General features: G+C 48.2%; 1 protein-coding gene across 1 annotated transcript in view; it reads right to left on the minus strand.

Annotated features, from left to right (window-relative positions):
- The window catches only part of FOXN3 (forkhead box N3), a 238,618-nt gene that overhangs the window by 16,396 nt on the left and 197,539 nt on the right, over positions 1-24,683 (minus strand). Inside the window, exons 5-6 of the mRNA XM_079701401.1 lie at positions 11,221-11,286; positions 1,751-1,856 (exon numbers count right to left, since the gene is read on the minus strand). Coding sequence (XP_079557527.1) covers positions 1,751-1,856; positions 11,221-11,286 — 172 coding nt within the window. The remainder of the gene's footprint in view (positions 1-1,750; positions 1,857-11,220; positions 11,287-24,683) is intronic.

The raw sequence follows: 24,683 nt of genomic DNA on the forward strand, positions 1-24,683 counted from the left end.
GTTAGGCAGAAACAATTTTAAGAAAGAATGGAAAACAGAATGTCTCTCTCATAATGTGAGGCCAAGGCATGGATATTTTGGCTTCATGGAAGAGGCTTACCATTTACGAATTCAATTACCGATCTCAGGATATCTAAGAAAAATATGGGAGAAGTACAAGAAAAAGAACCTTCCCATACACTTTTGGAAAGTATCACCATGTCTGGTTAAGAGAAATGATAGGTGGTTTTTATCATTCTGTGTCTATTCTAATTCCTACCAACTTTCCTCCTTAGCAGGTTCCAAATGCCAGCGCCTGCCCTGAAGATTAAGGACTTCCATCCTAGCAAAAGTAGTTGGTTTGCTGGGAGGATTAAAAGACACAAGTGAGTGGAGAATCTCCACATGGTTGATTCACATCAGGGAGCTCAACGCTACATGTCCCTCAGGGCCCAGTTAACAGACTTCCTGGGATGGTTTCCTTTGGGACATGAAACACTATGAAAGCAAAATCGCCATTAGGCGTGAACTGGATCCAAAAGTGCAGGAAAGAAGCTAGAAGGTGATGCTGTGAAGGGATGCAGCTCAGCATGGCAGGCCTTTTCTAAACAAGTAGCTGTGCAACGTGCAATGAGACATCAGCCAAGTGAGTGAGACCCAGCCCCTGTCCTCAGCAAGCAAACCACAGAGGACAGAGGGACACACACACACAGGGTCACTCATCAAAGGGTCACAACCAAAGCACGGGCTTATGGGTTCCAAGAAAAGAGAAATTAATCTGATGTTGGCTCAGAGGCCTGTGCAGGAAAGCTCTGTGAAGGAATCATGTTTGTGATGGGCCATGAAGGATATGCTGCCTTGTATATGGGGTCTGAGGGAAGTCGACAGAGAGGAAACTGTATGAATAAGATGGGCAAACACTGGATGTATGTGGAGAACAATTGGCTCAAGGAGATGGGAGGACCAGGGGGACATCAGGGTGATGTGGTGGGAGCCAAGGAGGATGCTTCTGCAGACAGCTGGAGAGGCACATTTTAGGAAATCAGTCTGGCGATGGTTGATGGGTGGGTGAGGGCGGGCAGAGAAGCAGCAAGGAATAGGAGGAAGGCGTTCAAACTGGTGCGTGTGAGGCTTCCAAGCTAGCGACAGACCCTACTCTGGGGCTGGCAGAGGAGGTGAGAAGGATGGAGGAAAGAAGTTTCCCAAGGAAGAGTTCATGTGGTTTGGCAACTGACTGGATTCTCAGAAGCAGGGGACTGATGCCACCTGGTATTTATACATCACTTACCAAAGCACTTTTCACACATGATTTTTTGCATGGGAGTTCCACTGCAACCCTTCCCAGGACTAGAGGATTTCATGGATGAGGGAACTGAGGCCCAGAGAGGTCAGACATCCACCCAAAGTCAAAGGACTGGGAAGAGACAGGGCTAAGTCTAGAGGTCCACCAGCTAGCCTAGAATCTAATGACTAACTTGCCCACCATTGCCTTCTGTTCACCTGACCCCACCTTTTTAGAATAAAGCAACTTAGTTTCATCTGTCTTCATTTAATCTGCAAAGAGACCAGGATAATCTGATGGCCCAAGAAGGAGAAGTTGGCACCTGGACTGGGGTCCCTGGGAGCTCCTTGAACTTTTTCAAACACCCAAACTGTTTCTGTCTTTACTACTTAGAGGCTGGTCTTCTCCATCCCCTCGAGCAGCCCCGTGGGACACACAGTGTCCTTCCCACTCCGCAGGTGGGCTCTGCCCAGCTAGCTTCTCCCTTACCTCACGGCTGCTGTCATTCCAATGGGAGAGATTGGCAGCGGCCGGACTCCGGGAAACAGGCCTCGGCTCAGAACCCGCGTTCCGTTTTGTATCACTCCTGGAGGAACTGCAAGGGCAAAAAGGGAAAAGACACCACACGTGAATCCAACTGTGAAGCTTTCTGTTCTGAGTCAGAAATTTTGGATACACCAGAGACAGAGAGAGAGAGAGAGAAGGGAGAAAGAGACAGTCATAGGTACACAGAGCAAGCAGAGACAGAGAAACAAACACACACACACACACACACACACACACACACACACACGGAGATAGATACAGAAAAAAATACCATGAGAGCGAGACAGAAAGAGAGAAAGATACCACACCTCAAGAAAGAGATCTAGTCAGCCAAGTCAGACCAATAGCTTATGATTGATGCCTTGGTGGGGGAAAAAAAAAGATGAGTTTTAAAAAGTGGGCTTCAAATATTATTTTCTTGCACTTATTAAATATAATCTTTTATCTCTAGTCTAAAGAGATCTTAAGAACCTGACATCATCTGACAGCAGACGACCAAACAAAAGCATTTCCTCATGCTTCACTGTTCATGGTCAGAACTGGGAACATCTTTCTAAGCGTCCTTAATCCAACAAGGGAAAAAGAGCCAAAAGCAGGGCAGAGCTGATTTTACAAACTCAGCACCTCAGCGCTCACAGCATCATCTCGTCATCTCATAATCCTCACAACCATCTCGGCTGGGAGTGAAGGGTCATCAATGGCGTGGATCTGGCTTCTGCCTCAGAGTCACACAGCCCACTCTGGAGGGCCTGCCTTCCTCCTTGCCAGAAGCTTCCTCTAAGCAAATCTCCTGAGAGCTCTCTTATCATCCCATGGCCTCCTCAACACACTCATCCCTGGATTAATCCTAAACCAACCTTTCACGCCAGTGACCATCAGATACTGCCCATGCTGCATATAAACTCAAGGTGGCCTTACATGAATCTGAGGATTTACAGAAGAGGGGAACCGTAGGAAATCCCTGATATTCGCTCTTTGTTGACCTCCCAAACAGCAGTTTCTTCTGGTTCAAGCTAATATGCTTACTGCACCATCGACACTCCTCCATGTGTGTGTGTATGGGGCCAGGCATGCATCCTGTGTGAGCACACTGACCCAGGGCTTGTACACCTGGGTTTTAATCTTAGTTCTTCTGGTAGGACTCCATGCAAGCTCACGGAATCTCTGTGTCCCTCTTTGAATGGTGTTCTCTAAGACTCCTTCCGCTGCCAGCATCCTAAAGAGTCCCCAGAGCTCTGGCTGTGTTCATGTAGCCCCTGGCACAGTCTCATCCCGGGGCAAGGTGGACAAATTGTGCTTTCTCAAACAAACACCTTACCAAAAAGACTCTGGAAAATTGTACCTTCAAAAATAAAAACCACTCTGGATATTAAGTTTTTAAAGCTGATATTATTTGTGTAGAATAACTACTTTCCCCAAAATACACAGCATATACTTTTTACTCCTATCATTTTCAGGTCTCTAAGAGCACATTTACTTAAATATTCTGAACCTTTAGTCAGGTCTTTCACGTAGGATGAATGTCCACTCTGGAATATGGGATTAAGTTACAGACCGATTCCTTGGGCATTCTGTAGCTCCTACTAATATTTTTTTGCCATTTCTCATCCAGGTTTGTGTAAGGTCCTAGTTACTAGGTTTTATAAAAGGTGGGATGGGAGACAAAATTGAAACCAGTGCCTGAAGTCAGTACTACTAGTGCAGTCGGGGCTCCAGAATCCCCTGTCTCTTCCCATATTTAATTATGAAGGTAGGTTGAACTAGATCAGGAATTCCTACCCATCCCATACTATTAGCCTGATTTCAGATATTAGATCATCTGAGGCAGGGGACTCACCAGGTATCTTAAAAGCATGAAACCTGTTATGATGTGATATTGCAGCTAATTATCATAGTTTGCCCAGTTGATGAGTTTTCTAGAACTCTCGAAGAGTGTCTAGAATTTATATTTACCTAAATTATTCCTATAAAGCTACAAGACAGTGTGGTATTGGTGTAAGTGCAGAAATATAGATCAATGGAACAAAATAGAGTCCAGAAATAGACTCGTGTGTGTGGTCAACTGATTTTTTGACAAAAAATATGCAGACAACACAATGGGGGAAAAGAGAGAACAATCAGAGATCCATTTGGAAAAAAATGAACTGCGGTCCTAAACTCATACCATTAGGAAAATTAATTAGAAATGGATCATAGACCTAAACGTAAGCACTAAAACTATGCAACTTCTAGAAGAAAATACCAATAGTTTCTGTGGACAGACATATGAAAAAACCAGTAGAACTATGCAGTTTGTAGACAGATGCTTCAGGTTGCTTGAAAAGAGAGGTGTTTTTGGTTTGTCTCTCTGTTTTGGAGATCGTGGGAAAGGGTTTTTCAATTATTTTGCTGTAGGGTACTCTCCTCAAAATGGTCAGATGACCACAGGTTCAGTTTAATTCTGATAATACTATTTAATATACCAGTCACTAGGGGTCTCATCTAGAACAGCAAGCAAATCTCATAGAATGGTATCCCCCCAAAAAACTTAAATATTTAAAATTTATACCGTGGTTATAATTCTCACCAGTAAAAATTATTACAGTCCCATATACAGATTGTATCAATTAATGGATTAAATTACCAACTACCTGCCTATGTATGAGAAGAAGGGGACACAGGGTCCCCACAGTTAAGTGGGACAGATAGAGAACTGAAGAGGCAATGAAAATATACTATGGCGAGTGCTAAGGCAGGGGGCCTATAGGCATGAAAGATGGAGACACCTAACCCCAAAAAAAGCTATCTGGGAAGCCTTCCTGTAGGAAGTGCCATCGAAGTTGGGATTCAAAGGCACAAACCAGGCCTAGAAGTGATAAAAATCACAATGTGCACACGAACTAAAAAGTAATTTTGATAAAGCACATAATCCTAGCAGGAATGAGATGCCTTTGGACTTCATCCCATGGATACTGGGAAAACCATTTAAGGGTTCTGAGCAAGGAAGTGGTCTGCAGCATAGTGGCTGAGAACCAGACTCTGGTGTTTCCCATCTATGTCCTTTACTGCCTGTGTCCCCTGACAAGCTACTTAAGTAAGAAAGAGACAAATGGTATTTATCACACAGAGTATTTAGAGATTTAACTGAATTAATAAAGGCATTGGTATTTTGAAAATACACGTTAGTCATCAATCCCATCATCATCATCATCATCATCATCATCATCATCATCAACATGCTCAACATTCCCAGAGCAATCCTGGGGTGGCCTGTGCTGTCTCCAGTCCAGGTAAGATGAAAGCCCCTAAGAATAGGTAAAGACAAAAGCAGACCGTATTGGAAGACCTTGACCATATTTCTGGTCACAGACTTAGCCGGAAGAGCAACCACTGCTCTCACGGCACTTCCGTTCCCCTTGAACAAATCATGTCAGAGTCACCATTTTGGCCAAAACACCGGAACCACCTAAAATCCTGGGACAAAGACTAGGGAGCCCTGGAAAGTGAAGAGGGCGGGTGAGAGTCATGGAGCACGCATTCCCCTGGCCTCTGGTACGGCCATGGAATCAGCTGCCAGTCAAAGGAGAAATGCAGCCCCACTTTTTCCTTTGCCCAGAGTCCTCTGCCCAAGTACCTAGAACCTCTAAGCACCAGGGGCGCACCTGGCATGAAAGGAAACAGAGAAAGGAAGCCAGCCCTCACTGAGCACCTACTGGAGACTGGGTTCTTTTGACTCTCTTGTCTCATTTAAGCTTCAGGGAAGAAGCCTCCTGCATGGTTACAAGTCATGGGGCCACATGGCCTCCATTCAAAGTCTTGCCCCACCACTAGCTCTGTGACTTTGGGCAAGTGCCTTACCCTTTCTGTGCCTCAGTTTCCTCACCTGTAAAGTAGGCATAAACATACCTCAGAGGATCATTTTGAAGATTAAACAAGATAAAGTACACAAATTGCTAGCTCAGTGGCTGGCCCATTATATAAGCTCATCATCACCGTCATCACCATGTTCATCCTTCCACCATCCCATCTCACCGCAATGGCATCTTCTTACTAATTATCTCTGAGGCATAGGACCTAACGGGGTCAGGACATGGGGAAATTCTTTCAGCCTATTATGCTTTTTGTAGCTCTCCCTAACTCTGCACTCATCCCTGAAAACATCTTCCTGGTTAATGAACTGTATTCACTTCAAAGAGAATCTCACGGACGGAGCTATGCCCCAGCATTAAAAGGTTTTCCTTGAGCTATTTTCTGAACCTCGCAAGACTTCTGGTGTGCAGACTAGGCTCTTCTTCTGAATCCTGGAGCTCGTTCTCAAATGAGCTGCCACTGAACGCTGCCTCGGCCAAACCCGGCATTTCTCAGTCCTCAGCACTGGCAGTGCGCCTCACGTGCGGCGGGTGGGTGTGCCCCTCTCTGCTCACAGGCTGCCAGGAGCCCGGCTGTGACACTTAACTGTCCTCCCATCTTTTCTCCTTTCTGTCTCCATCCCCAAGTGGTAAGAATGTGGCTTCTGAAAGATGAATCACAGCCAGTCTAAAATGTCTCAGAAAGGTATTCTGAGGTCCCTATTGCGTGGTTTTTTTAACCCGAGTCCACCACTCCTCAGTCCTTCTCCTATCAGCACGTCGACTTCCTTTCATTTCCTTTGCATTTCCCTCAACGTATTTCAAAGCACGTAAACCCCAGTGCACCCCACCCAATGTGCTGAAATTATACCCGGGCTCCAGCTAGAGAAGAGATGTCATAAGAAACTGGACATTCAAAATCAACCTTAAACTCAGATTTGTGGCTCTCACTAAATCAACTATACTCCAACAAAAATTAAAAAAAAAAAAAAAAAAAAGAGCACAGGCCTCCAGCATCATCCCTTTCTGTTAGATCAGTTAAATACTTGGCTCTTCACAGGGAACTCTGCCCAATACTCTGTAATAACCTAAATGGGAAAAGAATTAGAAAAAGAACAGACACATGTATATGTATAACTGAACCACTTTGCTGGGCACCTGAAACTAACACAACATTGTTAATCAACTATACTCCAATATAAAATAAAAATTTTTTCAAATGGCTTTTATAGGTGAGAAGACACACATCTGAGACTCTCAAATCCTGGGATGAGGTGCTAAGGACATCAGCACCAGGGCTCCCAGCTGATCAACCACTTTATCTTAAGTTATACAATGACCCTAAACTTTCTTGCTTTTAACGAGCAAGAAAGCAACACACACACACACACACACACACACACACACACACACACACACACACACACTCCAGTCAAGCAGCACCGCTCACTGTGATCTAAATGTGATCGTCTCCAGAACCTAAAAAAAAAAAGTTGAAGGCACAAGAGAAACCTTCCTGCAGCTCCGCCCCCCCTCAGCTCCGCCGCATCCTGGCTTCCCCAGCTTCCCTCCTGATGCTCAGTTTCCTTGATTTTCACAGCTTGTGAAAGTAACCCCTGCGCTCCTGCTGCTGCCTTTGGAGACAAGCCCTGGCTAAGCTACCAGAGGCCATAAGCTGAGCAGCAGGTGATTCCGATAAGCCTTCCCTTTCCTAAAATTGGCCTTTCCACCTGCTTCCTTGGAAAGATGCTGGGGAGGGGGCTGAGAGAGGGGAGCCTGCTTCCTGGTTGCCCTGCTTCGCCAGTGGCTGGTGCATCCATACACAGCCTCGTTCTGGGGAGGGGGATGCAGAACTCCGCCTCCCCACTCCGTCCCATTTTGTTGTTTTGTTTATTACCTAGAGTTCCTCTCTGGAACATTCCAACCAGGGATCGTGCAAGCCTTTGAAGATGCGTAATGGTGATCTGACTTCTCCTGACTTAATAACAATTCTTCCACTGGGGTTAAAGATAACTCACAGGGCTTGTCAAAGGGGAACTGCAAAGCAGGTGTTTAAGTAGACTCTAGAAGCTGGAATTAGTCTACACAGCCACTTTTTATTGGGGGGTGGGTAGGTGGATGGACTAGACTAGAAGTATAATCCAAAGTTCAAGAGATAAGGAGGAAGCAGTGTCCTGCTTGGATTTTTCTGGAAGTAGTGTTTTCCAGAGCACCTGAGACACGATGGCACACCTTGTAGAATGTTCCCCATACTGCAATCTGGGAAAGTCTGAGAAAGATAACAGTACCGCTGGTGCTACCAGAGGAGACAAAATGCTGTGGCCTGAGGTTTTGATTAGATGTGCACTGCTGCCTCACCCAAAGAGAAGCATCAGAGTACAGGGAGGGGCTGAGGGGACCCACAGGGAGTCCAGCTCAAGCAACACACAGTGCAGGGAGCACCCCTGGGGCAGGATCGGGTCCCCCCAAGATAAGCGTCTTGGCTGACTGGGGTTCTTGTCAACTTCTGGAGAAGTTTCCTTTGTATGACCTACTCAGCTCAGACCCGGACTGAGGCCAGTCTGCACGGAGCTAGCTGTGCAGATGCTGAGCAGGGAGGGTGAGTGGAAAAGACCTAAGTGGCTGCCACCTGGTGACCTGAAGTGGACTGGCTACGAAGGGCGATGACAAAGGAAAGGCTTTCAAACCACCCAGGACAGCCTCCGACTGCTGGGAGTGCCAGTGGCAGACAGACTAGGTTGGTGGCCGGTGGCCCCCATTCAGAGAGGGGCATCACACAGCCTGGGAGGTGAAAACAAGGGGCTATAAATAGCAGCACACGAGGAAGCTCTATAAACAGAGCGCAGCCACGGAGCAACACGGGGGAGAACACAGGCAGGCTCCGTGCAGACAGGAACCCATGCTCCCCACGCGTGGGCAGTGGCAGGACCCCCGAACCTGGGTGATGCACGTACACATCCTCACCGGGACACGTGCACACAAACACCCCTGGGCAGGCTGCCCACACTCCATCACTGCCTGGGTGTCTGCTGCCTTTGAACCTTTTGGTCGAGGGGTCACCTCTCACTTTTTCCAGGCTTTGCGCAAAGCCAGCAGCGTAGGGCACGGTGGCTTCACCACCGTATGTATGGAATGCGTCTCCCTTCAGGAGGCGAGGTACTGCATCACTTCCCAGGACAAGAAACATCAGGCAGGGAGGGGAAGGGAGAGTGAAGCAAAGAAGAGCTAAGTGAAAAGACAGGCCTGGCGTCGGGGACACAAACCTCTGACTGCGTTTCTCAGAAGGCTGAGGAGGGACCCCCTGGCTCCCCCAAGTGCCTGGAGCGGACGCTCAATGGACACTCACTTCCTTCCGACGGTACTGGTCCAATTTTGGGGGGCTTTACATCCGGCCCACTGAGTATGCCCTAGCTTGGCCTCAAGGGGATTTGCAAGGCTTGGGGTCAGACAGGAAGGTGACTATAAAGGTGATGTTCTACCCTCTGCCCAGTCCTTAAATTTACTTCTCTGCTGCTCCTGCCAATGTGCCTCCTTCCACGACATTCATGGGCTTCCTGGTTCCTTCCTTCCAGGACCCTGGAACCCCCTCTTGGCGGGGGCCTTCACGAAGGCTATAGCCGGGTTTCTCACAGTGGTGAGAGCGAGGTAGGAAAGCCCTGCATGACCCTACAGCTTCAAGACGCGAACGCGCTGTGAAAACTCAAATTCAGCATTTTAATGTAACTAAGACTATGGATACCTTGAAAAAAATAATTATTACAGTTTGTGTTACAGTAAGGGAGAGAAGAAGTTCATTTAGCCATGAGAACATTGAAACAATTAACTTCTCAGCTAAGCAGGATCAACCTTTTTCCTCTTCTATCTGTGGTCAAGAATCTAGTGATAATGGATTTTTATAAAGCTGCTGTTAATGACCAATCCCTTTGCCTTTTCCTGCTTAACTCCATTATTCCAGTTCATCAAGTTATTTCTTTAAACCAATGATCACTGCGGGCAGCGGCTGGGTGCAAAGGAAGGTGCCTGAACCTTACACAGCTCTGATACAATCAGTACGCTTGTCTCATGATGAATTACGCAACTTGATTTCAGAAACCATTTAGGACCGTAACTGAATTACAGTCTGGTCTATCCTCTTCCTGCAAGAGTCATCTGAGAACGGAGGTTTTGGTTGTAACTTCAAACATCATTTAAAACCCACACTACAGGTTAACCGCTAGTTGGAGGACTGCACCAGTACACATCTGCTTACAGTGGTGTTTCCTTCTTGGAGGTGTGGGCAGCCGTTATTTCAACTGTCGGCAAGCTGAGTTTAGCAAAGAGAGAATGAGAATTCTGTGCCTTCAGGATCAGGTAATGGCAGCCCGCGGCACAGGCATGAGTCTCTCCCGAGAATGCCTGGCTGCATCTCTTGGATCCTTTAAAAAAAGGACCAGGTAAGGAAGGATGGAGCCAAGTTTCCTAAAGCTGTTGGAAGGCTGTGACGAGTAGAAGGCTAGGAGGGATGGTCTGGAACGCCACATCAAAAGACACCTGGGTAGGGTCTGGGAACAGATGTTCTCCTGTGGGAAACCCTATCAGCTCCAGAAGCGGGGGATTCCCTTTGCTTAGGAGGCCATGCAGCGCTCAGAATGAGGCAGGTGGGCGCCAGCCCTGGTGGGCGTCGCGTGCCGCTTCACGCCGCCGTCTCCACGCCGTGAGTTTCATGCACAGGAGGCGGCGATGCAATTGTCCTGCCAGCGAGCTAAGCGGCCCGTGGTGGCTATCTGCTCAACAGGCTTCTGGTGGGGGGTGGAATGTGCCAGAGAAACTAGCCTCAAGTTGGGAGGAGGAGGGGACAGATGTCTGCGTCTGGGTCATTTGTCATCACTTGGGAAGGAGACCTTTCTAACAATGTTGTAGCTCCAGAGGTGGAGAGAAACATCCGATGGCGGAGAGAAGTTCAAGTTAGGAAAAGAGTTGTCTCAAGCTTGACATTGCTCAAGGGCCAGCAGAAGATGAAGACAGAAACCAGCCCTGCCCTTCTGTCTGTGGCGCCCTGGAAAGCTGGCGGGGAAGACGCAGGGTGGGGGGCACCACAGTGTTTCCATTTTAAGGCTGTTCCAAAGTCCTGCATCCCCACCTCGCCAGATTTTCCTCTCCTCTCTCTAAAATGGTAGCCTGTTATTAATGAGGTCCCCAAGGGGAGAGGAATGTCTAAAAACGGACACTGCTGAGTTCCATGACTGTCAGGTTGGCCCCCGGTAGCTTCTTCTAGCAGAAACTACAAACTCACAGGAACAATTCCTGCAGGACAAAGGGTCTCTCCTCTGGGACTCATTACAGGGTCCACTTCCCTGCCCCCAAGTCTTAAGCCCTGAAATTATATTAGAACTTTCTCATCTTGGATACACACCTATGCATTCATTCATACATATGCGTAGCTGCATCTCTATGCGCACATGTATGTAATCATGCACTGAGGTAGTTTAAAGTGATTCTATAAGGGAAGGTTGGCTTGAGCATTAGTTCTTCCTATGGCCTGGTATATAAAGGAGAAGGTTAAGTTCACAAACTATGGTGCTGTAGGCTATAGAAATATCTACTCACAACCTGCTTGTATCTCAGGGGGAGTATTCAAAAGCATCATGGCACTGGCAGCATCAATGTCAGGATCTGGAAAAATCAACCAATAAACAACATTATTTACAACGGGGCCGGTGTGTGTGGGTGTTTTTCCCCCTGTACGTTACAGTTTATGAATGCAACAGAGAAAAAAAATTCCAGGAACTAGAGGAGCTATCCCAAAGGTGACTTTTCTTCCCATTTGGATTTGCAAGGAAGAATGTTATTCTAGAATGAGATTTAAGGGGCATGTTAGCAAGTTTTTCAGGTAAAGCACGGGTTTTTTTGCATTTTGCTAATTTCATAATTTGCACTGTATGTTCCTGATAAGTTGCTGATCTTTTCACCAGCACAGCTTTGTCCCCAGGGGTGGAGGAGAGGAGAGTGGGGTGACAATAGAAAGTTCAGCCACCGGAATCTTTAATGAACCAGGGAAGCTCACAGCACCAAGAAAAGAAAGCACTAAATACACCTGCATCTAGTGAGACACAAACAAGATATTCGGTCATTTCCATTTGTCAGCAGAATGTAAACTGTATTTTATGAGGTTGTCACAGCAGTGGTGGAGGCGGTGAAGGCATTAAACACACACACACATCAATATAAAGAAAAAAATTAAAGTTCTGATGTTGAGGGGACAACATTTGTTTCCACATCTATTATTGCTTTTAATATGGGACCAAAAAACTCATCACTTCATTGCTATCGGTCTTAATAGGTTTCTGAATCCTTTCTGATCCACCGGTTGACAGATGGCAGGTTATATACAGACAGAAAAATATTATCCTTTTATAACTAAATTCATTTTCCTCTGAGAAACAGCAGCTCTGCTGCTATGGAAATGAAAGTCACCATGGCAACAGTAAACAACCCCCAAGAATGGTCACTGAATAGGCTGAAAAGAACATCTGCCCCAGCACAGCGTCCCAGCTGCCCTGGGGTAAAATTCGCTAATAGTGCAGCGAGGCCGAGTGACAGGAGCTGCCGCTTGAACCCGGTCCAAATAAAGGAAGTCTACATCCAAATGTCTGCCCTTGAAGATTACTACCTCCTCGTCCACTAAACCGATGACTAATGACGGGGTGCGGGGTGGCGGGGTCGCACTTGTCAGTTTTCGTATAAATTACAAACCAAAAAATTCAATTTACTGCTAATGGCTCCATGGCACTTTATCCGGGGTTTTATGTTAGAAAATAACTTTTTTATCATTTAAAAAAGTACATGTTTCATAACTTTATATGTGCAGTTTAATCCCAGGGGAGTAATGTGATACAGTATAAAGCCCTACCAGTGATTAATAATACGGTTGACTCTGGTTTCAGAAGACAGTGTCTCAAAACAGAAAAAAAACCAAAAAACAAACAAAGGTGAAGGAACTTGACTCTTCAGGTCTTTTTCTACTTTGCCTGCAGGAGGTCCGTTACTTACACTTCATGATGGAGTGAAAATTTATTTTAAGAAGTATATTGTATGAGAAACAGGTAGATTAACTTATTTGACAACTCCTGGGGTGAAACTCCTAAAACAGTCATCGATTCCCACTGATGTTAAAATATATATATTAGTTGAATGATGAACCAAAAACCTTAAAGTTCCACTCAGTGCTCCCAGGGTTGCCGCTGCCCCTGCCCTCTCATGTCCCCACCAGGACAAAGGGCTCGCAGTGTCAGGGTACTGCTGGTACCCCACAAGCCATGGGCAGCAAGCAGCTCCTGGGAGGTGCCATGGTTGGGGGGGCTGAGGCCTTCCTCTCCTAGTCCCTCTTTTTGGAAAGGGCCTTTTCTTTCTCAGGAATGAGAAAACATGCCTGTTTCCCCTCTCCAAGCAAAGGTTCTTTGCCATCTTCGAGAATGCAAGTGCTGCAGGCAACCCAGGTTTGGCCTGGCTGGACAGTCCCCACCTCCCCAGGCCACTCTCACTGGAGTTTTCCTGAGTGGCCAGGAGGTCTGATGCAGGCAGAACAAGAGGAAATATAGTTAAGAAGTCTGGAGTCTTTTCCTACTTATTTTGCCAGAAAACTGAAGAAAGTAGTTCCGTACTCTTCAAAAACACATCCGACCTCCGGAGGAAGGTGTAAATGGCCACAGATAGAAAGACGCAATGAAAGAAAGAAAAAGGGAGAGAAAGAGAACTTTAAAGGGGAAGAGTATTAACATCACATGGACTTCACAGAACCTAAGCGGGGCAGCCCCAAGGGCAACATGGGGAATGCTTCAGACCCTCGTAACATCCACCCATGACCCCTACCCCCACCCCACCCTGCCAAGCCAAATAAACATATAATCTAAGTAAAAATAGGATGCTTTAGGGCAAGCCCTCCAATCCTTCCTTCCAACCAGATTTGCCATGCCTGAGGCCTCCACAAAGTCAGTTGCTATCTTGGCACTCCTGCTGGTCTCCAGGCATTTGGGGCAAATGTAACACCCAGTCTTCTCATTATTTCTTTCATAATCAATTCCTAAGCCCCACTCTCCATTCTGAATGGGTCAGTTCCTGCTCATGAAGCCCTATGAGCAGAAGGAATGGAGGGCAAGGCATGGGACTCCTCCCTCAGGGTATCTTGGTAGGTGAACTGGCAAACATGAGAACTGTAAATGGTATGAGAAAACGTGATCATGAGTTTGTGCAGCTGTGTACACCCTGGCACGACAGTGCCAGCCCTTCCCTGGGGGATGCAGTGAGTGTCATCCTTGGCGTATTGTTTGATGAGTCTGACAAATTTTATACCGGTGCTACCACCACCATAATCAAGGTAAAGAGCAGAGTGAAGATACAGGTTTCCATCACCCCAAAGTTTCCTTGTGCCCCTTTGCTGTCATCCCTACCCTTGCTCTGGGCAACTACTGATTTGCTTTCTGTTATTCATCCAGGCTGTGGTGTCAGCAGTTCATTCCTATTACTGTTATTGTCAAGTAGTACCCCATTGTATGGATACACTACAATCTGTTTATCCATCTACCTGTAGAGGGACATTTGGGTTGATTCCAGTTTGGGAACTTACAAAAAAAGCTGCTGTGAACTTGTCTACCAGCCTTCCAAGAACAGCTTTTCATTCCCTTGGGTAACCGCTGGGAAGTGTATGTTTAACTTGACAGAGGATTGATTCTCTTTTCCAAAGAGGCTGTACCACGTATGAGTTCCAGTTACTCCACATTTTTGTCAGCACTTTTCATCAATCTTTTAAAACTTGAGCCTTTCTAGATGTGTCGTGGTATTTCCTCGTGGTTTTAACTTGTATTTCCCTACTGACAAACGATGTTGAACATCTTTTCATGTGCATAATGGCCATGTGTAGATCTTCTTTTGTGGAAAGCCTGTTCAAGTTTGTGCCTGTTTTTTCATTGGGTTGTTAAATTTCTTACTATTGAATTGTAAGGTTTCTTTAAACATTCTAGATAGAAGTCCTTTGCAAGATATATTTTTCTGAGTCCACGGCCTGTCTGTTCAGCTTCTTTTTTTTTTTTTGCTACACCCCCAAGTTGTTCAGCTTCTTAATAGTGTCTTTTAATAAATAGAAGTTTGAAATTTTTGTAAAATCCAATTTCTCGATTTCTTTTATAGCTCAATGTTTTTTGTGTCCCAACTAAGAAATCTCTGCCTACCCCAACATTGCATAGAATTGTCTCCTGAGTGGCATCTTTTTGTCTCATTTGTTAGTGTATCACATATAACATTATCTGGGTTCCATACTCAGATACAGATAAATGAAAATGGAAGTAATCAACCAGACCTCTTTCTTGATCCAGTAAGCTGCTTAAGCACAGGTCTCCCAGAACTGTACAGATCAATACTAGAAGGGCCAGCTTTGGCTCCAGGTATGTTGAAGAAACACCAGAGAGCCTGAAAGAAGCCTCAATCAGCCATGTTTCTATGTCAAAGGATCCTCTACTATGCATCTGACACACCTTTATGCTTGTCACACCCAGGCATCCTGTGCGTGTTTCAGTCTTCAGAGCCGAAAACCACCCATCCCTCCTCTCTAAAGAGATGCTACAATATTATTAAAATGTCTAAGATTTTTTTCCTTAAAAAAAAATCAAGAAAGTAATGCATGCCCACTGTGAACAAAAAATATACACTAGGTGGATATAATTTGAGAAATAAATGCCTTCCCCGTAGACCCACTCCCAGATTCACATTTTCTTGTACATATGTCCAGAAACTGTCTATACAAATACAGGTGTTAATGTATATTCACTGAAATATCAGCACACATACACTTACACATGCACACATATCTATTCTTTAAAAATTGGTTCATGTGGAAAATACTCTTCTGAAGATAACTTTGTCCCCCTATTTTTCACTTAATGACAGATCTAGGCACACTGTCATATTAGTATACATAAGCCGAAGTTTTTTTGTGGTGACTTTTTCATGCATAAAAACACACCACAGTGTTCGTACCGACATTCCCTCTCCTTTAAACTGCAGACTCTCATAAGGCAGACACAAAGAGTTTGTAACCGGACACCTGCACCCAGCACACTGCTTTCTCCCTACAAATCCTGAGCCCCTGAAGACACCGCCTTAGCACAGCAATCCCCTCCTCCTCTCCCGGCCCCCCTCCCTATGAGGACCCGGCATGGCCCCAATCTCTCCCTCCTCTGCCATGCACAGCTCTTACTTCTCAACCTCTCTCTGGGGCCCACCCCCAGCTGCCACCTTGGTGACGTGTTAGTTTTCATGAGCACACTTCGGGTGTCCCTAAAAGACTCTCAATCCCTGTGCTCAGGAGACACTTGGCAGTGGTCTGTGTCCTTAGGTAGCCAAGGGGCTTTCTGATGGAAGCACATCTTCCTGGTGGGATGCTTTTGACCAAGGATGCTTGTTTTGGAGCTTTTTGGCTGGAGCTGTTTTAGGGGACTGGGCAGCTGTTTTGGAGCCAGGGATGCTTTGCTTCGGAGGCATGCTGATTCTGACAGATGAAAGGTCCAGGACTAGATCCGGGGAGGAAGGGCAGCATGTTGGCTGCGTCAAATTTTTCCCTGGGCTTAAAAAAAAGGAATTCTACCCCCAAGATGGTTCAATCCAGCTTACCAGCATAAGAAAAGAGGAAGAAGATATTTTGGCCAAGAACTCTTTTTAGGAATGAAGATCCACCTGGCAGAAGTACCCTTTATGTTGTATCTCTGGGGAATGTGGGTGAGGCAGAGGGGGACAGGAGAACAGAGCAGCACAACCCTCTTTATTTTTGGAGGGGGTGGGGGCGTGTTTCACAGCAGTACCAAGTTCAGCGTCCTAATAGCAGAGGCCATATCATTTACCACTTGGTTAATTCAGTAAAACATCAAGAGTGCCATCATGGATGCTTAATGACCATCCTTAAAACCCAGCGAATCTCAAATCCCATATTTAAAAAAATTCCTCCTTTCTCATGCTTCAGTAACAAATGTTACTTCTCCTCTGGCCTGGCTCCCAGCGGCCCATTTCAATTTTCATCTTTAATACAGTTGTCTTATCACATTGCCTCTTCTCTGTACTATGAGACTGAAAAACGGTCACACATCTTAAAGATGTTTTCAAATCCTCCTTCTCCTGAAGGTATATACACAATTATGTTATCCTAAAGTGAAATAACAGGTAACAAAGTTTCCAGAACCAACGGTTCAGCTGTTTGGATTTAAAAAAAAAAAAAAAAAGATTGTGCTTTATTTTACCAAAATGTGGAGACAGTTTCTTCTGGGCACTGGGGGGAGGCTTCTTCTTTGTGAGTATCATGGGAAGAGCACAAGGCAAGGCATGAGTATTCTTGGGTTTGAGTCCTGGGGCTGCTGTTGATCAACATGTGACTTTCATTTTGCTGGGTCTGAGTTCATTCCTTTTAAAAGGGTGATGGGTGGCTAAAGACATGGGAGGGGCTGAACTGGTTTTAAATCTCATTCCACAGAGTTCCTGGCTCCACCCACAATGTCCCCTAATGTCCCCTGACTTTTTCCTCCCTTTCCAGCTCACGGCTGCCGGAACTATGGACTCCAAGGAGTATCTACCAAATGGGGCACCTGCTCCAAGGCCTTTGGAGGCAGTTAACACTCTTAGCAAGGCTGGTAGACTATCCTAGTGTCCCTGGAGTGTGGTGGGCTGTCATTCTGGGCATCTGCTGGGTCCACTTCAGAGCAATACATTCAGCCTGGCACGGGTATGTTATGGGTTCTTGGTGTGGCTTCTGTTTATATCCATGTCCCTTCCTCTAGGATCTGGGGTCATAGGGAAGTGATTGCAGAGACCATCTGTTTTAACAAACTAAGAATACAAAAGATGGCCAGAAACCCCTGGTTCAATCCTCACTGCTATAGAAAGGCTGCAAAAATGTGAGTACCATCCTGAGCATCTCTGAGTTGACCAACCTAACAAAACAGTGATAATGAAACTTTTCCCATATATAAAGCCTGAGAACAACCAACAATCATAACTCTCTTAGAAATCACTGTTTCTCTATTTCTCCCTGCTCCCTTTCATATCTGAAATGTTTTACAGGATGCTAAAAGGTCTTTAGGTAACTGAATAAAAGAGATTCAAGAAGCATTAAAAAAAAAGCCAAACAATGGATGACAAACACTCGACCAAAAAATTACTGGACATATGGACACAGTATACATTCAATCAGATGCACACACCAAGGTGCTCATATTCTCTCTGACATTCTTCACAAGAAAGTGAGCCCTGCTACAAGGGCTCCTCCCTCTCTGCCTTTTCACTGCTGTATCCCCAGCACCTAGAACAGTGCCTGGAGCACAGGGGGTGCTAGAAAAATAGATGTTGAACATTTGAATGCACACCTCATCCAATTCAATTGCCTGATGCTCCCAGGGCATAAGCCTCTGGATGTGCAGTGGAATCCCCAGGAAACTCCAGAAAGCCAAATGTCAGGCCCCATCCCAGATGACACTGAGCTTTGTAAAAATTTATCAGGAGGTTCTGATGTGCAGGAAAGGGAAAGAGCCTCCTTTAGTAGGGTTTATTTTATTTTTTTTTTGCGGTACGCAGGCCTCTCACTGTTGTGGCCTCTCCCGTTGCGGAGCACAGGCTCCGGATGCGCAGGCTCAGCAGCCACAGCTCATAGGACCAGCCGCTCCACGGCACGTGGGATCTTCCCGGACTGGGGCACGAACCTGTGTCCCCTGCATCGGCAGGCGGACTCTCAACCACTGTGCCACCAGGGAAGCCCTTTAGTAGAGTATTTGAATGCCATCCAAAGAAGCCCATTGAGGATGGCAAGTTCTCCCTAGAAATCCTTTCTCATCTATACCTTTCCTAGATCTCTTTGCTTTGAAATATCTTTATCCATTTTCCTGTAACTGCATGAGAGTGACATCTGAAAGTATTTACTTAATCCCTGAAAATGGAGGGAAAAAATACTTGGATTACTTTTAGGGCTAAGGGAACAAGAAATAGATGAAAGCAAATACACAAGCAAGAAAAGAAATAAAAATCTCAATAAGGTGTACACTTCCTGGGGCATTCTGAGTAGATACGCATGGTTTCATTACGTACATTCCATATACTCCATGAGTCAGTGGTTCTCAATCAGGGATGATTTTGCACCCCTTCCCTCATATGGAATGTTGTCTGCCCCTTGTACAGCAACGTCTGGAGGTGGTTTTCATTGTCATGGCTGGGGGGGATGGGGAGGATGCTACTGGCACCTGGTGGCAACACCTAACCCAGGGATGCTATCCAACATTCTACAGTGTACTGACAGCCCCACAACAAAGAATTATTGGATTCAGAATGTGAATAGTGCTGAGGTTGAGAAACTCTGTATTAAGCTTACATGTACACGTGCTACGCTCAGGAAAAACAGTTCTTCGAGCCAAAGTATCTCAAATAGAATACATCAAAAGTAAACAAATAGACATAAAATTCACTCTGTTGTTGATGTCTCTTTTTCTCCCCTTTTTGCAAAATCCCTAAGTGTCGGTTAATAGAGATGGGATATCTACATTTGTGGCTTTGAAACCACTGAAGTAGGAGTCACACGCTTTGGCTGCTGTTGCAATCGATCAAGACATCTGCACCAGCCGCCTCTGATCTCAAAGGCAACAGAACGGGCTGGGGCGGGCCGGGGGCGGGCGGTGGTGCTGTCAGATCTACTGAGGTCATTTACCAGGAATATTTTTTCCACCTCCCTTCTGGCTGGAGGTGATTAAGATGGTATTCACCACGGCTACATATCTGAGAGGCTCTCACAGCCAGACCAGGGAAAGTGACACCGATGAGGCCGGTGGATGATCTTCACGATGGATGGGGTTTAGGGAATCACAGCCTCACACAAAAATTGACTCCAAGTTGTGACTTTTAAAAACTATCTTTAGGATGAGAGTTGGAGCTAGAGAACACCAGGAGCAGTCCTGCTTCTCCAAAAGATTAAGTCAAAAAACAAAACAAAACAAAAAAACATCCAAACTCTTGCTACACTGAAGAAACGACTTGAATTAAAACTAACAATTAAACAAGTTGAACAGTTGTTTGTTGTCACAAAAGAGAATCTACATCAGGTCGGGGCGAACTACAGGATGAATAAATTCTACGTGCATTTTAGGATTATTAGGCTCCCATTCACACATCTTCTTCCTCAGCTTAAACCCAGTGGCTGGTGAGCTCTAAATGAGGGATTTACTGGCTCTGAGGGGCAGCATCATGGTCAACTCTGCAAATTAGGACCACAGTTCTACAAGCCAGCTTCCCAACCAGGGACATCCTTCTAACGCCTGTAAATTGCCCATTTATTACCCTGATTCTATTTCATGCAGAGGGATTGGAGGGGAAGCATCTGGAAGGTAAGTGCTAAGCTCAGGGTGCACCCTGGGCTGGGAGTCAGGTGACACGGGCTGTCACCTCTGTAAGTCTCAGACGCCCTGTTTCTAATGTGACGTTAGGGAGGCTGAGCCTCGCGCCCTCCGGGGCCTCGAACTCTCTGCGAGTCACTCACTTTTACGGCTGCTGCTCTCCCTGCTTGAGAAGTAAAAGCAAGCTCCTCGACACTCCTCAGGCTTCTGTTTTTCTCTGGAGAACACGAAACGCTTTAACTTTGTTGTGTTCTGAGTCGCGTAATTCTAAAGTCTCCTTTGCTTCTTCAGAGGTCTGCGTTTCATTCCCTACTTTTCCAAGTCTGTGCTTCCAATGAAAGCAATGGCACCACCCTCTCTTGGCTCACTTCAGGTTCACCCCTCTCCTCTCAGCCAAGACACTGTCACACCAACACCTCATATCGGCGCTCTGAATTTTCCCCACGATGAATGTCTGCCTCTTTTTTTTTTTAATTAATTAATTTATTTATTTATTTATGGCTGTGTTGGGTCTTCGTTTCTGTGCAAGGGCTTTCTCTAGTTGAGGCAAGTGGGGGCCACTCTTCATCGCGGTGCGCGGGCCTCTCACTATCGCGGCCTCTCTTGTTGCGGAGCACAGGCTCCAGACACGCAGGCTCAGTAATTGTGGCTCACGGGCCCAGTTGCTCCGCGGCATGTGGGATCCTCCCAGACCAGGGCTCGAAACCGTGTCCCCTGCATTGGCAGGCGGACTCTCAACCACTGTGCCACCAGGGAAGCCCGAATGCCTGCCTCTTTAGTATCTTTGACCAGTTGATGGAAATCTTTCTAGCAGCTGCCTGGGAGCGAACAGAAAGGAACCACATGGACCAAGATGGACAGTACAAAGGGTCCAACATTCTAGAAGTGGAGCATGTGGGCAAAGGTGACAGGAAACCCAGAACGGGTTATGACTTCTGTCCCGTGAGATGTAATCATTACTTAAGAGGCAAGGAGTTTTGGTTTGGTTTTGTTTGGCTTGTTAAACTGCTCTACAGCTGCTTGTCTGAGGGGAGTTTCTAAAAAAACCTCTTTTTAAACTTCTTGTAGGTGAATGAGAAACTACATATTCCTCGGAAGTGCCTTCCCCTTTGCACCTCATTCGGTTGTACATCTCTGCTTACTGCATGCTCTGACTTTTGCTTCTCTGGGGATGCTGTACATGCCAACCATGAGCAGAGGAGACATCTGGGGACTTTGTAGAGGGGCTTCTGATGCTGGGAGGGAGGAATGAAGGTGATGCATGCTGAAGCCTTTTAGACTCTGGAATTCTTTGCTTTGAAAACCTCGTGTTTGCTCCTGGCTTCTTCAACCAGTGATAGAGCAAAAGCCCACCACCCAGCTGGGACCAGGAAGCCAGCCCTGAGCATGGAAGGCTTCCAGGGGCAGGAATGGGAATGGGGGGCTCCCAAAAGAGCCCTGAGAACCGGAAGGCCTGGCCACACTGATGTCTCGGAGGAAGGATGCACCAAGTCCAGAAGCCAGAGGCAGAACCAGGCTGGGGATCCCTGAGACAGGAGCTAAAGGTCCAGTGGGACAACAAGAGCACCAGAGGGCTGGATGCATAACAGGCGGGAGGTGGTAGGGGAACTCCAGGGCATCTATCTTAGCCGGTTTCCCCCCTCCCCATGCTGCGAGCTTGTCTTCCCCAGCTATCACTTCTTCCCACCTACTGGAAAATCAGCTCCTGCCCAGTCCCCAGCCTAGAAACCACTTCCACCTCTAGGAAATGTCACAGGATTTCTGGCAACTCCTGCACAAACTCTTCCATAGCTCCAGCCGTTCTCATGGTGGCCTGGTCCCCACCAGGCATGCAATACTTGTTGTTGCTGACAATTGAATATTTCCATTTGCACGGCATCTCCAATTAGCTCTGTCTTAAACTGGGTAGATGTGCAAAGCCCCTTTTCCAGAAGCAAAGATTCCATCTCAGAGTGACACGGGCAGGTGTGTTAGTGGAAGTAAATATCACACAGAAGGCTGACATCAGTGTTCCAAGGCACAAAGCGACTGCTTGCCCAGCTTTCAACTGTCTTCCTCCCTAATGTTCAGGGATGAAGAACTGGAGGAAGTAACTCTAAACACAAGGCTCACTTTCTCTGAGAATGTATGTATTATGCTGACTCAAAAGAATTTCAAAAGGAACAGGGAACCATTGATTTTCCCAGATCTGACAGGCGACTGTCATCAGATAGGACACGTCAGAACTAAACCTTACCCCTCAGGAATTCCCTGGTGGTTCAGTGGTTAGGACTCCGTGCTTTCACTGCCGAGGGCCGGGGTTCAATCCCTGGTCGGGGAGCTAAGATCCCACAAGCAGTGAGGCGTGGCCAAAAAAAATAAATAGGGGCTTCCCTGGTGGCACAGTGGTTGAGAGTCCGCCTGCCGATGCAGGGGACACGGGTTCGTGCCCCGGTCCGGGAAGATCCCATATGCCGTGGAGCGGCTGGGCCCGTGAGCCATGGCCGCTGAGCCTGTGCATCTGGAGCCTGTGCTCCCCGGCGGGAGAGGCCATGGCAGTGAGAGGCCTGAGTACCGCAAAATAAATAAATAAATAAAATAAAATAAAATAAAATAAATAAACCTTGCCCCGTGCTTTCCACATCAAGTCTACCATATTGAATCGCACACACCATCCCATGCAACGTGTTACCATCTATGTGTTCCTGTGCTATAAACCAGTGGTCCCCAACCTTTTTGGCACCAGGGACGGGTTTCGTGGAAGACAAGTTTTCCACGGACTGGGGGGTGGGGGGATGGTTCAGGAGGTAATGCGAGCGATGGGGAGCGATGGGGGGCGATGGGGAGTGATGGGGGTGATGGGGGGTGATGGGGCCGATGGGGGGCGATGAGAGGCGATGGGGGCGATGAGAGGCGATGGGGGCGATGGGGGGCGATGGGGGTTATGGGGGTGATGGGGGGCGATGGGGGTTATGGGGGTGATGGGGGGCGATGGGGGTTATGGGGGCGATGGGGGGTGATGGGGGGCGATGGGGGTTATGGGGGGCGATGGGGGGCGATGGGGGTTATGGGGGGCGATGGGGGGCGATGGGGGTTATGGGGGGCGATGGGGGTGATGGGGGTTATGGGGGTGATGGGGGTGATGGGGGTTATGGGGGTGATGGGGGGCGATGGGGGTTATGGGGGCGATGGGGGGTGATGGGGGGCGATGGGGGTGATGGGGGGCGATGGGGGGCGATGGGGGTTATGGGGGGCGATGGGGGTGATGGGGGTTATGGGGGTGATGGGGGGCGATGGGGGTTATGGGGGGTGATGGGGGGCGATGGGGGTGATGGGGGTGATGGGGGGCGATGGGGGTTATGGGGGCGATGGGGGGTGATGGGGGGCGATGGGGGTGATGGGGGGCGATGGGGGGCGATGGGGGTTATGGGGGGCGATGGGGGTGATGGGGGTTATGGGGGTGATGGGGGTTATGGGGGGCGATGGGGGGCGATGGGGGTTATGGGGGGCGATGGGGGGCGATGGGGGTTATGGGGGGTGATGGGGGGCGATGGGGGTTATGGGGGTGATGGGGGGCGATGGGGGTTATGGGGGTGATGGGGGGCGATGGGGGTTATGGGGGCGATGGGGGGTGATGGGGGGCGATGGGGGGCGATGGGGGTGATGGGGGGTGATGGGGGGCGATGGGGGTGATGGGGGGCGATGGGGGGCGATGGGGGGCGATGGGGGTGATGGGGGGTGATGGGGGGCGATGGGGGTGATGGGGGGCGATGGGGGGCGATGGGGGGCGATGGGGGTGATGGGGGGCGATGGGGGTGATGGGGGGCGATGGGGGGTGATGGGGGGCGATGGGGGTGATGGGGGGTGATGGGGGGCGATGGGGGGCGATGGGGGTTATGGGGGGCGATGGGGGTGATGGGGGTTATGGGGGTGATGGGGGTGATGGGGGGCGATGGGGGGCGATGGGGGGCGATGGGGGTTATGGGGGCGATGGGGGGTGATGGGGGGCGATGGGGGTGATGGGGGGCGATGGGGGGCGATGGGGGTTATGGGGGTGATGGGGGTGATGGGGGTTATGGGGGTGATGGGGGGCGATGGGGGTTATGGGGGTGATGGGGGTGATGGGGGGCGATGGGGGTGATGGGGGGCGATGGGGGGCGATGGGGGTTATGGGGGTGATGGGGGTGATGGGGGGCGATGGGGGTTATGGGGGTGATGGGGGTGATGGGGGGCGATGGGGGTGATGGGGGGCGATGGGGGGCGATGGGGGTTATGGGGGTGATGGGGGTGATGGGGGTTATGGGGGTGATGGGGGGCGATGGGGGTTATGGGGGTGATGGGGGTTATGGGGGTGATGGGGGTTATGGGGGTGATGGGGGGCGATGGGGGTTATGGGGGTTATGGGGGTGATGGGGGTTATGGGGGTGATGGGGGGCGATGGGGGGCGATGGGGGTTATGGGGGTGATGGGGGTGATGGGGGTTATGGGGGTGATGGGGGGCGATGGGGGTTATGGGGGTTATGGGGGTGATGGGGGTTATGGGGGTGATGGGGGGCGATGGGGGTTATGGGGGCGATGGGGGGTGATGGGGGGCGATGGGGGTGATGGGGGGCGATGGGGGGCGATGGGGGTTATGGGGGGCGATGGGGGTGATGGGGGTTATGGGGGGCGATGGGGGCG

Source organism: Hyperoodon ampullatus (assembly GCF_949752795.1).
Source record: "Hyperoodon ampullatus genome assembly, chromosome: 3".
Taxonomy (NCBI): domain Eukaryota; kingdom Metazoa; phylum Chordata; class Mammalia; order Artiodactyla; family Ziphiidae; genus Hyperoodon; species Hyperoodon ampullatus.